The sequence below is a fragment of the Benincasa hispida genome, chromosome 12, assembly GCF_027475165.1.
Source record: "Benincasa hispida cultivar pf3 chromosome 12, pf3_genome.v1.1, whole genome shotgun sequence".
Taxonomy (NCBI): Eukaryota; Viridiplantae; Streptophyta; class Magnoliopsida; order Cucurbitales; family Cucurbitaceae; genus Benincasa; species Benincasa hispida.
Window position 1 is genome coordinate 50,721,100 of NC_143489.1, and position 15,493 is coordinate 50,736,592.

General features: G+C 40.1%; 1 protein-coding gene across 1 annotated transcript; it reads left to right on the top strand.

Annotated features, from left to right (window-relative positions):
- The first annotated feature begins 8,317 nt into the window (after positions 1-8,317).
- Positions 8,318-9,079, top strand: LOC150032047 (uncharacterized). Its single transcript, XM_090308363.1, has one exon. It carries the CDS (start codon positions 8,318-8,320, stop codon positions 9,077-9,079), a length of 762 nt encoding a protein of 253 aa, XP_090164489.1.
- Positions 9,080-15,493: the final 6,414 nt, after the last annotated feature.

Below are 15,493 nucleotides of genomic sequence, written 5' to 3' on the forward strand. Positions count from 1 at the left end.
TGGTCGAGCGGTGCGAACGGAGGAGGGAAGAGACGTGGACGGTCTGGACGGAGTCGAGCGGCACGAACGGTCTAGTCGGAGTTGAGCGGCACGAACGGAGGAAGCGGCTGGATCCGGCATGAGCGATTGGTGTGGCTCAAGGGGCGTGAACGGCTGGACAGCTGGACCTCACTGGTGGCGTGCGAACGAAAGAAGAAAACCAGAGGAGGGGACGGTCGAACGACTAAGAGGGAAGGAAGAAGAGAAAACAATTTTTCTAATTTTTTCCTTTTTCCTTGCACGCATAAGGAGGTCACTTAACCTTAATTTATAATCATTTTCCTTTTCCAACCCCTCCAAATAAATTAAACAAACCTTTTCTTTTCCTTCTTTTTCCAAAATATATAATTCCCTCTTTACTTCTCAAATTCCAAATTAAAATTAAACCCCCCCCCCCCACCTAAAAAAAAAAAAAAAAAATCAACCACAAAATCCTTAACCCAAGATAAATTGAATTTACCTTATGAATTTTGGGACGTCATAGTCTTCCCTCCTTAAGAAACTTTCATCCTTGAAAGTTCTAATCCTGGAAGAGCTCTGGGTATTGAGTCCTCACCTCATCCTCAAACAGATGATTCTGCCATAAAAATTTCACTAATGCCACCTCTCGGTTATGCAAAATCTTCACTTCTCTAGTTAGAATTTGAATAGGTTTCTCCTTGTAACTCAGGTTCTCATTTAGTTGCAAGGGCTCAAAGTCCATCACGTGGGACGGATTTGTCACATATTTCTTCAACATGGAGACATGAAAAATATTATGGACCGCAGAGAGAGACGATGGTAAATTCGATCAATAAGCCATAGGGCCAATTCGCTCTAAGATCTCAAAAAGCTCTACAAAACGTGGATTTAGCTTCCTCTTCTTTCCAAATCTCAGAACATATTTCATAGGTGCTACTTTCAAGAACACTTTATCTCCTACCTCGAACTCAAGATCTTTACATCTAACATCAGTGTAACTTTTCTGTCTATTATGCGCTGTTAGCATTTGAGTCTTAATCTTCTGCATGACTTCATTTGTCATCTCCACTAGCTCAGTCCCCACCAACTTTCGTTCACTAACCTCACCCCAGCAAATAGAAGACCTACGACCTTTATTGTACAAAGCTTCAAATGGTGACATGCCAATGGTAGCTTGATAACTGTTATACACAAACTCTACCAAATGCAAGTGAGAGTCCCAACTCCCTGAAAATTCTAACATACAATCGCGCAACATATCCTCTGACGTCTGATTCAAGCACTTTGTTTACCCATTAATTTAGGGGTGGAAGGCTGTACTGAAATTCAACCGAGTCCCAATGCTGCTTGGAGGCTCTTCCAAAAACTAGAGATAAAACAATGGTCTTTATCGGATACAATCGGTATTGGCACCCTATGCAATCTCACTATCTCTTTAATGTATAGCTAAGCCCACTTATTCACCGAATACGTGGGATTCCTTGGAATAAAATGTGCCACCTTAGTGAGTCTGTCCATTGCAACCCATATCACTGAAAAGCCTTTCGCTGTCCTGGACAAACCCATAATGAAATCCATGGACACACTCTCCCATTTCATTATGGTATATTCAATGGATGTAACAAACCCGCTGGCTTTTGCCTTGGGGCCTTCACCCGCTCACAGACTAAACATTTACTGATATAATCAGCTATCTCCCTTTTCATATCGAACCACCAATAATACTTCTTCAAATCTTGATACATCTTGGTATTGTCAGGATGTATCGAGAATGGGAGCTATAAGCTTCTGCCAACAACTCGCTCTTAAGACCACTATCTGTAAGTATGTATAACCGCCCCTGATACAGAAGACCATGATCTAAGGACACTGAAAATTCACCATTTCGACCTAACTTCACCTGACTAAATTTCTGAACAAGGTACGAATCGCCTTGCTGTGCATCAATGATCCTTTTCCTTAAAGTTGATCGTACCGTCAACTGTGCTAGCTGTGAGGTGGCTTCCTCCACTGCTACTACAATTTCGTTGCCCGTTCTAGATCATTACATAGCTGGACCTGTTTGGTGATCAAGGTAGCTGAATGAGCTGTCTTCCTATTGGGAGCATTAACCACCACATTCGCCTTGCCTGGGTGGTACAAAATCTCACAATCGTAATCCATCATTAACTCAAGCCACCTGCGCTGCGTCATGTTTAATTCTTTCTGGGTGAAGAAGTATTTAAAACTCTTATGATCGGTGAAGATCTGTATCTTTTCCCCATACAAATAGTATCTCCAAATTTTCAAGGCAAAGACCACCGCCACTAGCTCTAAGCCATGAGTAGGATAGTTTCGCTCATGGTTCTTCAACTGGTAGGAGGTATAAGCAACCACTTTACCATGTTGCATGAACACATAGCCCAACTACTTAGAAGCATCACTGTAAATCAAAAACTTCCAAAGCCATCTGGTACGGTGAGAACCAGTGCAGAAATCAGCTTCTGCTTAAGGTTTTGGAAATTGTCCTCACAAGCTTTGTTTCAAATAAATGAAGCTCCCTTCCTAGTCAACTGAGTTAGAAGGGTGGCTACGTGAGAAATTCTTTACAAACTGGTAATAATCAGCCAACGCCAAGAAATTTCACACCTCACTGACTATTGTGGGGTGGGGCCAAGTCGTAACCGCCTCAATCTTAGCTGGGTTCACAGATACGCCATCCTTTGACACCACATGTACCATAATTCACACTTTGAGAATTTAGCATATAACTTATTTTCCCTCAGAGTTCCGAGGACTTTTTGAAGATGATTCTTGTGCTCTGCTTCTGTCTTAGAATAAACCAAGATATCATCGATGAAAACAATCAGAAAGGTGTCAAAGAAATCCTTGAACACTCTGTTCATTAGGTCTATGAACATCGCTGGAGCATTGGTCAAACCAAACGACATTACAATGAACTCGTAATATCCATATCTAGAACGAAACATAGTATTAGGGTGTAGGAATGTATCAACAACAGCAGAAGCAACAAGGATCATTTAAGCACTCTAATTCATTAATTTTGACAAAATATAAAGCACGCTCTTGTAGAAAACAAGTGAGTTTTAGGACATATCTTTGTAGAACCTCTTCAAAGCACGATCTCCAGCTGCAATCTTCTTCGAATCTTGTTACAGACCACCTCAAGATCATCCCCACTATTCTCTTGGTGCTCTAGATTGAGTTGTGGAACTCAAAACAAGCTTGAATCAAGGGATTATGGAGAATTGCTTACAACAACAATCTTGTTGAAGAACACTTTCTTCAGCACGAATTTTCTCTAAAATTCTCTCTTGATTGCATGCCTGAAATTCACTCCAAACCCTTCAATATATTACAGACCATCATGTAAGGAAGAAAGTTGCATGAGTTGCAGTTCATGCTTGGAGTTAATGAAGAGGAGGAAATGGAAAATGTGTGAGCATGAAAAAGATGGATAATGAAAAAACTTGTTTTTCCATTTGTGTATTGTTTTTTTTTTTTTCAATTTTCCAAATTTATCTCAAAATCAAAACTTGATTTTTTAAAATTTTGATTTTAAAACTGAAAAGTTTAATTTTATAAAATTAATTTCATAAATATTTTTTTTTTTAAAAAAACCTTAATTAATTTAATATCAAATATTAAATTAACTTTTACACACATCCATATTTATATATTTAAATCATATTTAAATATAAATTCTCCTATTCCATTTAATTCTCAAATTAAATATGCAATTATATCTCATATAATTACTAATTCTCTTAATTCTAATTTGAATGTTTCAAATTAATTTATCACGCTACTCTAGAGCTAGTCCAATTACGAGCTAGTAGGGGAACCTCGTGGATCTACAGATCATGGGCTCCATCTATCCGAGATTAATTGGCTAAACTCATTAGACCAAATTAACCCCCATTCATTAACTAATGGGTCACTCCACTAAAGCCCATAGTTGTCCTCCTCTCACTGTAGATATATTATGTCCACATGATTTAACCATAATCAACAAGTCGACCTTTCACAGGTTGTTCGTAATAACGGCTGGGTCAAATATCTGTTTTACTCCCGAGATTACGTCTTATTCTTTAAGTGCCTATTGATCCTATAATGAACAACTAGTTTGTGATCCAATCACCAAATCAAACTCTCTCGGCTCAGTAAGAGAGTGGGCCCCTTTGTTCAAGACCCGGATTCAGTACTTGAGAGAACAACCTTTCTCTTATCCCTAAATCGGGTAGACATGAACTTCGTCTTGCATCCTATGTCTCTAGTTATCTATCCGACCTTACCCCTGAAATGGGAGTCTTATTGAGTTGGTGTTGTTGAGCCAACCCTCAACTATGCAAATATAAGGGCAATCCCGAATAAACAGGAGTTCATAGTTAGCTCAGGATTAAGATCGAGTTACCTAGGTCATCTAGGTGAAATAGTCAGTTTTAAATAGTAAACAATGTTATAAAGTAAGAGTGACTTATTTCTTGGTCCTGATATTATGTAAACTCATTACATAGGACGCCACCACTCCTCATGTCATAACATATATGAATTAGGATTACATCGTATCTAGAACTTTACAACTCTTTATAACAACTACAGAGTAGGCCGCATCCAATAGTGTTACCAGAATAAGGTACCCAACCTTATTCATGTATTATAGATCATTTTGACTATTTACTCGAACCTGATCCGCTCTTATGTCTCCACATAAAGTTCAAATATTCATGTAATAGTCATGGGTCTTAGTTTATTGGATTTAGACTTTCATACAATTTATAAAATCAATAATAAGTTTATTGATTATAGAAAATGTTTATCATTTTACAAACTGCAAGTTTTAGGACATAAAACCAAACATAGGGATATCACTGTCCTTTATCCTCAGTTAGTGGTAACTGGTCGGAGGTTAATTTTAGAGAATACAATATCTTCCTATAACTGATCAAACAAATCATCAATTCTAGGGAGCAGATACTTATTCTTGATCGATACCTTATTACACTCTTTATAGTCTATGCATAGGTGTAACGAACCATCCTTTTTCTTCACGAACAACACTGGCGCACCCCGTGGTGACACACTCAAATGTATGTAATGCTTGTCAAGTATCTCTTGCAACTGAATCTTAAGCTCTTTCAATTTTGCTTGAGCCATTCTATAAGGAGCTTTAGAGATCGGGTAATGCCTTGTTCCAACTCAATGGTGAAATCTATCTCCCTGTACAGTGGTGACCCTGGGAGATCCTCTAGAAAAACATTTGGATACTCCCTCACAATTGGCTTAGACGACAAGATGACCTCAAGGTCTTTAACATCAACCACACTGGCCAATAGGCCTCAAGCACCATGACTAACCAGCTTCCTAGCCTTTAAAGCTGAGACTACCCTAGGCGAAGCCTCAGTCTTAGCTCCTCTGAACTTAAAGCTAGCTTTCATAGGCGGACTAAACACAACTTCTTTACGAAAACAATCTATGATGGTGTGGTTGGTAGCCAACCAATCCATGCCTAGAATAATATCGAAATTTGTCATATCCAGGACTAGCAAAGTCACATCTAACATATGTTCCGCTATTACAAGTTGACATGCTTTTACACTTTGTGTCACATAAATATCATTTCCAGATGGAGTAGAAATTGATAATACATAATGCATCAACTCTAATTCTATACTAGCATGTGTCACGAACATAGACAATATGAACGAATGCATCGAACCAGAGTCAAACGATATAAAAGCATAATGTGTCACACCTCCACCCAGATTACCCTTTTATTCTGGAAGAGGATATGACCGTGGTAGTTACTACAAAAGTTAAGTTTCTAATTTTATAATATGCTTCCTAGGGGAAGGCTATAAGAGAATGAGTTCTTGTGTAAATGATAGGCAATGGAACTTAATTTGATGTTACAAAATACCCCAGTATCGAAGGACATTTTAGAAGGTACCTGACCAACTTGATACCGAAGGACATTTGAGAAGGTATCTGACCAACTTGATATCGAAGGAAATTTGAGAAGGTATCTGACCAACTTGATACCGAAGGACATTTGAGAAGGTACCTGACCAACTTGATATTGAAGGACATTTGAGAAAGTATCTTAATAGCTTGATATCGAAGGACAAGTTTGAGAAGGTATCTGAGCAGAAGTACTTAAGATATGATGGTACTTAGCATGGCCACGTGCATGTAGGCAGTTATGAATGAGAGGCTGAAGTATGGGTCTCTTAGCCGGTAATAAACGTTGGGAGCTAGAGCAGTTAGGCTCGTTCTCAACAGGGAATAATGATGTTTAATGATGTCTAAGAATGGTTTAAAGCTACATTTAGAGACAATTTCTTGAGTTACTCATTAGTATATTTACATGTTTATAGTGATGGAATGCTTGATGTTATACAATTCTATAGTCGTTCACTGGAGTTTTAGCTCACAGAATTTCTGTGTTTTCCCTTTTCAGGTAGCGGTCAGTTTCCTCAGGGTTGATCCTGCTACTGCTTGCCACTGAAAGACTCGGCTTGTTAAGAAGACTTAGGTTGATGATCTGTTTATGTACACATGTTTTGAGAGGGACTAGGGCTTCTTTAGGAATGTTTGGGCCATCTGTGAATAATTTTCTATAAATGTTATGTCATGGTTGTATGCATGTATTTATGTAATCTTTGTAGAACCTTAAGGGAGATTTGTTGTATGCGTATATTACTAATGTTTTAAACAGGTTGGTATTTAGATTAGAAGGCTTGGGCAATGGGTGCTGGCAGTAGGGCTAGTAACTTCCACGGTCATATCCTCTTCTAGAATAAAAGGATAATCTAGGTGGGGGTGTGACAAGTTGGTATCAGAGCATAAGATTTTGGGAATGAGAGGAGAAGTTCATGCATAGGTCTAAGTCCCTAAGTGTGAGTCCCTAACATGTGTACATTGTATTAGGTTAAATATCGAGGCAACGTGGCAGACCGAGTAAGCAGACTGGTGGCAGGAATACTGACCCTACCAATAGGGGCCCAAAGGTTAGAGAGAACCCACCGGGTGGGAAAAAGAAGGTGAATTATCCAGTGGGTCAGGAAATGATGTCTGAGGGAGAGTCTAGTATTCCCCAGGCAAGGGCAGATTCTCAGCTAGAAGATGTAGTTTTTGACAGGATAGTGCACAGATTAACAGCCAGTGTGGGCTCTATACGAGCCAACTCAGAGAAGAAATACGGTATTAAGAGGTTTAAAGCCCTAGGGGCTGTGATATTTGAAGGTACAACAGATCCGGCTGAAGCTGAGTTATGGCTGGATGTAGTTGAAAAATGTTTCAATGTTATGAGTTGTCCAGAGGACAAGAAAGTAGGGCTTGCCACCTTTCTACTACAGAAAGGAGCAGAGAAATGGTGGAAAGTGATATCCGCCAGACGAACCAACACAAATGCGATGTTATGGCCTAAGTTTAGGAAGGCCTTTGAAGACAAGTATTACCCCAGCTCGTTCCGGGATGCAAAAAGGGATGAGTTCCTCAAATTAACGCAGGGAACAATGTCAGTGGCGAAATATGAGCAGAAATTTACAGAGTTATCACAGTATGCTCTGTTGATTATTGTTGAGGAAAGAGATAAATGCAGGAAATTTGAACAAGGTTTGAGGAAGGAAATCAAAACTCCAGTGACGTCTACGGCTAATTGGCTAGATTTTAACCAGATAGTAGAAACAGCAACACGAGTCGAGCGGAGTTTGGTAGATGATGAGCAGTTGCCAAGAGGCAGCGAGGCAGTAGTAGGGCCTAGAGACAGAGGATCCTGACCTCCAGTTGCAACTCAGACTAGTGGAAGCCAATTAAGGGGAACCGGTTAGCAGGGATCCAAGAAAAGAAAAATGAGACCCTCGGCCAGTGCAGTTAGCCGACCAGAGATGCCACGAGCTAATGAGTCGGTAGCCAGCACAGACAAGAGACCGACGTGCCCTAGGGCTGGCAAGAGGTATTTTGGGGCATGCTATAGTGGCAGAGGTGTATGTTTTCAATGTGGACAAATAGGGCATTTCAAGAGGGACTGTCCCCATGTGAACAGGGACGTCCCAACAGCACAACAGCCAACCTCCCAGATAGTTAACCAACCAAAGAGTGCTGGAATCGAGGCGAAGGGTCAAGTGGTGTCAAGTAGAAGAATGTCGTAGGTCGACCTCAGCAGCAGGGATGAGTGTACGCGGTGACATGCCAGGAGGCAGCAGAGTCTTCAGATGTTGTGACCGATAATGTCATATTATATGGATAGTCTGCTTATGTTTTATTTGATCCTGGTACCACACATTCATTTATATCTAGCATGTATGCATCTAGTATGGATAGGGTGGTTGAACCTATGCCTGAAGAGTTATTTATCTCTACCCCTTTGGGAGATGTGATAACAATAGATAGATGCTATAATCATTGTAAGGTACTGATCAATGGTCAGAACTTCTATGCTGATTCACTTCCCTTGGAACTGTTGGAGTTTGATGCTATCCTGAGGATGGATTTTCTAAGTAAGTATCGTGCTTCAGTAGACTGTTACAAGAAGGAAGTGGTGCTCAAAAAATCAAATGGCGAGGATGCAATGCTGATAGGAATCAAAATATTAGCCGTGGGGAATCTGATATCGATAGTGAAAGCTCGGAAGCTGTTGAGCAAGGGATGTAAAGCCTATTTGGCTAATGTAGTGGTTGCTCAAGGGAAAGAGCTAAACCCAGAAGATGTCCCAGTGGTAAATGAGTTTTGGGATGTATTTCCTGAAGAACTATCGGGATTACCACCCGACAGGGAGGTGGAGTTTACTATTGACTTAATTCCAGGAACAACTCCTATATTGCAGACACCGTATAGAATGGCGCCGTCTGAGTTGAAGGAATTAATGGTTCAGTTGCAAGAGTTAATTGACAAAGGATACATTCGATCTAGTCTATCTCCTTGGGGAGCTTCGGTATTGTTTGTGAGGAAGAAAGACGGTACACTTAGATTGTGTATCGACTATAGGCAGCTGAATAAGGTAACGATTAAGAACAAATATCCGTTACCACGCATGGATGGTTTGTTTGATCAGCTAAGAGGAGCCACGATGTTTTAAAAAATAGACCTGAGATTGGGTTATCATCAACTGAAAATGAGGGAAGCTGACATTCCTAAAACCGCATTTAGAACAAGATATGGACATTATGAATTTTTAGTAATGCCATTCGAATTGACAAATGTCCCTGCAGTATTCATGGATCTTATGAATAGGATATTTCATCCCTACTTGGACCAGTTCGTGATAGTATTTATTGATGATATACTGGTGTATTCTGGTAGTAGGGAGGATCATACAATCCACCTGAGGATAGTATTGAAGACGTTGCGAGATAGGCAGTTGTATGCTAAATTCAGTAAATGTGATTTTTGGTTAGATCGTGTGGTATTTCTTGGGCATGTTGTTTTAGCAGAGGGCATTAGTGTGGATGCCCAGAAGACGGAAGCAATAATTAATTGGGAATGACCCACGACTGTTTCAGAGATATGCAGTTTACTAGGTTTGATAGGTTATTATCGAAGGTTTGTGGAGGGTTTCTCTAAGATAGCCCTTCCGTTGACGAACCTGACCAAGAAAGGCATGAGGTTCGAATGGTCGTCGTAGTGTGAGCATAGTTTCCAAGAGTTGAAACAGAGACTAGTATCAGCACCAGTGCTTACCTTGCTTGTTCCAGGTAAGGAATTTGAGATTTATTGTGACGCATCCCAACAAGGATTGGGATGTATGTTGATGCAAGATGGAAAAGTGATTGCATATGCCTCTCGTCAACTTAAGAAACACGAGAGCATTTATCCTACGCATGATCTAGAGTTGGCAGCAGTTGTTTTGGCTCTGAAGCTGTGGAGACACTACCTATTTGGAGAGCGCTGCAGAATATTTACAGATCACAAAAGCTTAAAATATATCTTTGATAAAAAAAGAGTTGAATCTAAGACAACGAAGATAGATTGAATTGATCAAAGATTACGACTGTTCCATCGAGTACCACCCTGGTAAGGCTAATGTTGTAGCAGATGCACTAAGTAAGAAATCCTCGGGACCCAAGGCCATTATTGGTTCAATAAAAGGAATGCTATTGCAGGAGTTCAAGAATTCTAGAACCACCTTATTAGTGGAATCATCAGAAGGAATGATAGCTACATTCCAGATAAGGCCTACCTTAGTAGAAAACCATTAAGCAGGATCAGTTGGAAGACTCTGATCTTTAGAAGATTGCTAATGATGTAAGTAAGGGCATCAGGGTTGACTTTCAACTGGGAACAGACAATGTACTAGAAAAGGAGGGGAGAATGTGTGTGCCTAACAAACTACAGCTTAAACAAGCCATTCTAGAGTAAACACATAGTTTCGCTTATGCTATGCATTCAGGAAGCACCAAGATGTATAGAACTTTGAAGAAATCTTACTGGTGGCCTAAGATGAAGAGAGACATAGCAGAATATGTGGACTGATGTATAATCTGTCAACAAGTAAAACCTGAAAGACAAAGACCAGCAGGATTACTCAATCCACTACCAGGCCTGAGTGAAAGTGAGAGCATGTGACAATGGAATTTCTATTTCGATTGCCTAAGACACCCTCAGGATTTTATGGCATTTGGGTAATAGTCGATAGACTAACCAAGATGACCAAGTTTATACCAGTAAAAGTTACTTTTACACTAGATTGTCTAGCTAAGATTTATGTGGATAGGATAATCAGTCAATATGGAGCTCTCGTGTCGATAGTGTTAGACTGGGACTCGAGGTTCACTTCAAAATTTTTGCTTAATTTACAGAAGGCTATGGGCACTAAATTGCATCGGCTTTTCATCCACAAACAAATGGATAGTCGGAAAGAACTATACAGACATTGGAAGATATGTTAAGAGCTTGTGTACTACAATTCAAAGGAAGTTGGGATACACACTTATTGTTGATTGAATTTGCCTACAACAATAGCTATCATTCTAGTATCGAAAAGGCTCCCTATGAAGCATTGTACGGCCGACCTTGCAGGACCCCAGTATGCTGGAACAAAGTTGGAGAACGCCAATTATTGGGTCCAGAATTAGTTCAACAAACAACAGAGAATGTGAAACTTATCAGGGATAATCTTAAGGCGGCTCGCGATAGACAGAAGAGCTACGTTGATAAGCGAAGAAGAGAACTAGAATTTGAAGTCGGAGAACGGGTATTTCTTCGGCTATCCTCATGGAAAGGAATCCTCCGATTTGGGAGAAAAGGGAAGTTAAGTCCACGATACATCGGACCATATGAAGTTGTGGAACGGGTTGGTCCATAACTTATAGGTTGCAGTTATCGATGGAGCTAGCTCGTATTCACGACATATTTCATGTGTCAATGCTAAGGAAATACGTGCCTGATCCCATGCACATACTAGCAACACAACTGGTATAGCTCAAAGAAGATTTATCTTACGAGGAAGAGGCCATCGAGATTTTGGACAGGAAAGACCAGGTACTTAGAAATAAGACGATTCCTTTGGTGAAAGTGCTATGACATAATCATGGAATCGAGAAAGCTACCTAGGAACCTGAAGAGCAAATGAGGAAGAGATATCCTCAACTTTTCAAATGATATATCAGGTAAATTTCAAGGACGAAATTCTTTTAAGGGGGGATGATTGTAAACCTCGAACTCTAGGCTTTCTAGATAAGCATGTTAGCCAAAGGAATGTTATTTACATATTTATTAAAGTAGAAATTCATGTTTATTTATAGGAATTATGATGGAAGGGAAGGAAAAACATATTAAATGAGGGGTGATGTGGCGATTAACCCTTGAACTCGGGAGGCGGCGGGATGTTTCTGGAAGAAGAACTTCAAAAGCATGGCTTCGGCAATTGACATAAGCAAATTTAGTAAAATCAGTGCCATTCGAAAACTAAGAGAATCTAGTTTGCGAGGTTGTCTTGATGGAGAAAGATTGCAGGAGGAGAAGAACAAGAAGTGAAGAAAGTTCAGAGGAGGCAGAATCTGGGGTTAGTCAGGGCTCGAGGTGAAGATTGGAAGTTCCAGGCTAAAATATAAGGAATTCTCAGTTGAAATTTTAAGGTAAGAAAGTTACGCAATTCTAAACAAGTTTGTAGAAGGAAGTTTCTTGAAAAGAGCTCTGGATTTTGAGTTTTGAATTTTTGAATTTATAACAGGGAATCAGTGCATAAGTAGACAGCTGCTTGGGAAGAACAAACAAACAGTTCACTGTGGGGAGTTATAGCGAGATATGGGAATGAGGATCTCGCTTATAAAGGAAATCTTGCTGATTTTGTGATAAAGATATCGCTCTAAAAGGAAATCTCGCTATGAATTGGGCTGAGTATCGCTGGTAAAGTGAGTATCGCTAGGATGAAAATTTTCCAGGAAAAGCTTGATCTCGCTGATCTCACTAGCAAGGATCTCGCTGATCTTGCTGATCTCGCTAGCAATGATCTCGCTGATCTCTCTAGTAAGGGTCTCGCTGATCTCGCTTATGGGGTTCTCGCCAGTAGAGCTGTCTTTATTGATGAAAGTTACTTTAGTAAATGAATTATTTAAGGTATTTTACTAAGAATTCTAAGTAGTTTAACCGGGAATTATGTCCTTTCAGGCTAAGAAGAGCTAGGAAAGGCGTATAAACCGTTAAGAGCCCTCAAGAGCGGTAAATGACTAAGTGAATTAATGTCTCCAATACTTATGTATATAAGATCAAGTAAGTTACAGTGACATTAATGATGAATTTATACTCCCCCAAACAACAAATGGTTGGAGAATAACTTAACGCATGTTTCTCGGCTTGTATATGTGTAAAACAGGCCAAGGTATGTCATGTAGTCACTACAAAAGTTAAGTTTCTAATTTTATAATATGCTTCCTAGAGGAAGGCTATGAGAGAATGAGTTCTTTTGTAAATGATAGGCAATGGAACTTAATTTGATGTTACAAAATACCCTGGTACCGAAGGACATTTGAGAAGGTACCTGACTAACTTGATACCGAAGGACATTCGAGAAGGTTTCTGACCAACTTGATACCGAAGGACATTTGAGAAGGTATCTGACCAACTTGATACCGAAGGACATTTGAGAAGGTATTTGACCAACTTGGTACAGAAGGACATTTGAAAAGGTACCTGACCAACTTGATACCAAAGGACATTTGAGAAGGTATCTTAATAGCTCGATACTGAAGGACAAGTTTGAGAAGGTATCTAAGCAGAAGTACTTAAGATATGATGGTACTTAGCATGGCCACGCGCACGTAGGCAGTTATGAATGAGAGGCTGAAGTATGGGTCTCTTGGCTGGTAATAAACGTTGGGAGCTAGAGCAGTTAGGCTCGTTCTCAACAGGGAATAATGATGTTTAATGATGTCTAAGAATGGTTTAAATCTACATTTAGAGACAATTGCTTTAGTTAGTCATTAGTATATTTACATGTTTAGAGTGATGGAATGCTTGATGTTATACGATTCTATAGTCGCTCACTGGACTTTTAGCTCACGGAATTTCTGTGTTTTCCCTTTTCAGGTAGCGGTCAGTTTCCTCAGGGTTGATCGTGCTGCTGCTTGCCACTGAAAGACTCGGCTTATTAAGAAGACTTAGGTTGATGATCTGTTTATGTACACATGTTTTGAGAGGGACTAGGGCTTCTTTAGGAATGTTTGGGCCATCTGTGAATAATTTTCTGTAAATGTTATGTCATGGTTGTATGCATGTATTTATGTAATCTTTGTAGAACCTTAAGGGAGGTTTGCTGTATGCATATATTACTAATGTTTTAAACAGGTTGGTATTTAGATTAGAAGGATTGGGCGGTGGGTACTGGCAGTAGGGCTAGTAACTACCATGATCATATCCTCTTTCAGAATAAAAGGGTAATCTGGGTGGGGGTGTGACATAATGTCCCAAAATGGGAAGTGTGCTTGTCACCATTGAGTTTGACTTATTTTCTTCATGTTGAGTCATAGCATAAACTCGACCCTACTATTGTTGTTGACCTGAACTCCCATGCTGTGAATTTAGGGTCTGATCCCTACCACCACCAGAGCTACCCTTAGGGCATTGGTTTGTCGTATGTTCTACTTCCTTAAACCTAAAGCAAGTTTCTATACTAATTATACAATGTCCCTAATGATGCTTCCCATACGATTTACACACGGGCCTGTCCCTCCAGACTTCTCAGGAATTAGCAGCTTGCTACTTGATCCGTCCTAGCGGTTTGTCTCTATTCTGAACCTTCTGCGGAGGCTTCGATGCTCTCTGATAAGCTTTCTTCTTCTACCTTGAGGTGGGTTCTACTACCAAGGACTTTAGAAACTCTAGCCCCATTGGACAACCAACCTGCACTACCACACAAAACATTGCTAAATAGATGGTTGGCTCAAATGATTGCACAATGCCTCGTATCCCATCTCGAAGCCCCTAAACAAATCTTTCAGCTCTCTTTGCTTTAGTGGACACTAAGTCAAGGGCAAAGCAAGACAGCCTATCAAACTCCTCCTCGTACTCTTCCCTTGTCATGGTCCCCTACGTTAGGTTCATAAACTTGGCCTATTTGTTGTACCTCATGTGGGCAGAGAAGTACTTTTTGTAGAATCGCTCTTTAAATTGGTCCCACATTGCCTGGCCTCCACTGACATCTATCATTCTCTCTACTGAGCGCCACCAGTGCTTGGCATCTTCGATGAGTACAAAGGCAGCACACTATAACTTTTGCTCTTCTGGGAACTTCATGTATTGAAAAATCTCTTCCATAGTAGACAACCATAACTTTGCTTTAGTGGGGTCATTCAGGGACTCATTAAACATTAAGGAATCATATTTCTTGAAGTCTCGTAAATATACGGCCTCCAGGGAAGGACCTAGCATAACCTGATTTGATGCTCAATCTTAGTTATGAACTTGTGATGTCGAGGCCGGCGGGGGTGGAATATATTACAATTGTACATGCTAAGCTATCTACTATGCCACAATGTCCTTTAGTTGCCCTACCACTGTCTTTGTAACGACATTTCCAATTGCTGCAGCCATAACAGTGTACTCGGTCGGGATATTTAAGTGTCACACCCTACCCAGACCATCCTCTTAGCCTAGAGAAGGGCGTGACTACAGCAGTTATCAACCCTTTGGCTGACACTTTTTGCCTAATAACTCTTACGGAATAACTCTGATACCAAAATATAACTTATATACAACGGAATTTCTTTAGGCCAAAAATTTATTAATTCAGAACATAACATATTTAGAATCATTACAACACTAGATTCACAAGTCCCAAAACCCAAAAACCGTAGTCTTTATTGATGAACAACAGTAACATGTGCACAATATTAACAGAAACCACCTAAATAGACGGGTTACAAATCTCTTTATCCTTTAGTGGCAGAGCAGATGCAGAGCTATCTTCAGAGGATTTGATCGCTACTTGTGGGGGGGAAATGAAAACATTTGAAAACGGGATGAGCTTGCGCCCTGTGAGTGACTTAAAAAAGAT

What these genes read in the sequence shown, in the direction of transcription:
- LOC150032047 (XM_090308363.1), top strand. Translation starts at nt 8,318, where the DNA reads ATGGATAGGGTGGTTGAACCTATGCCTGAAGAGTTATTTATCTCTACC.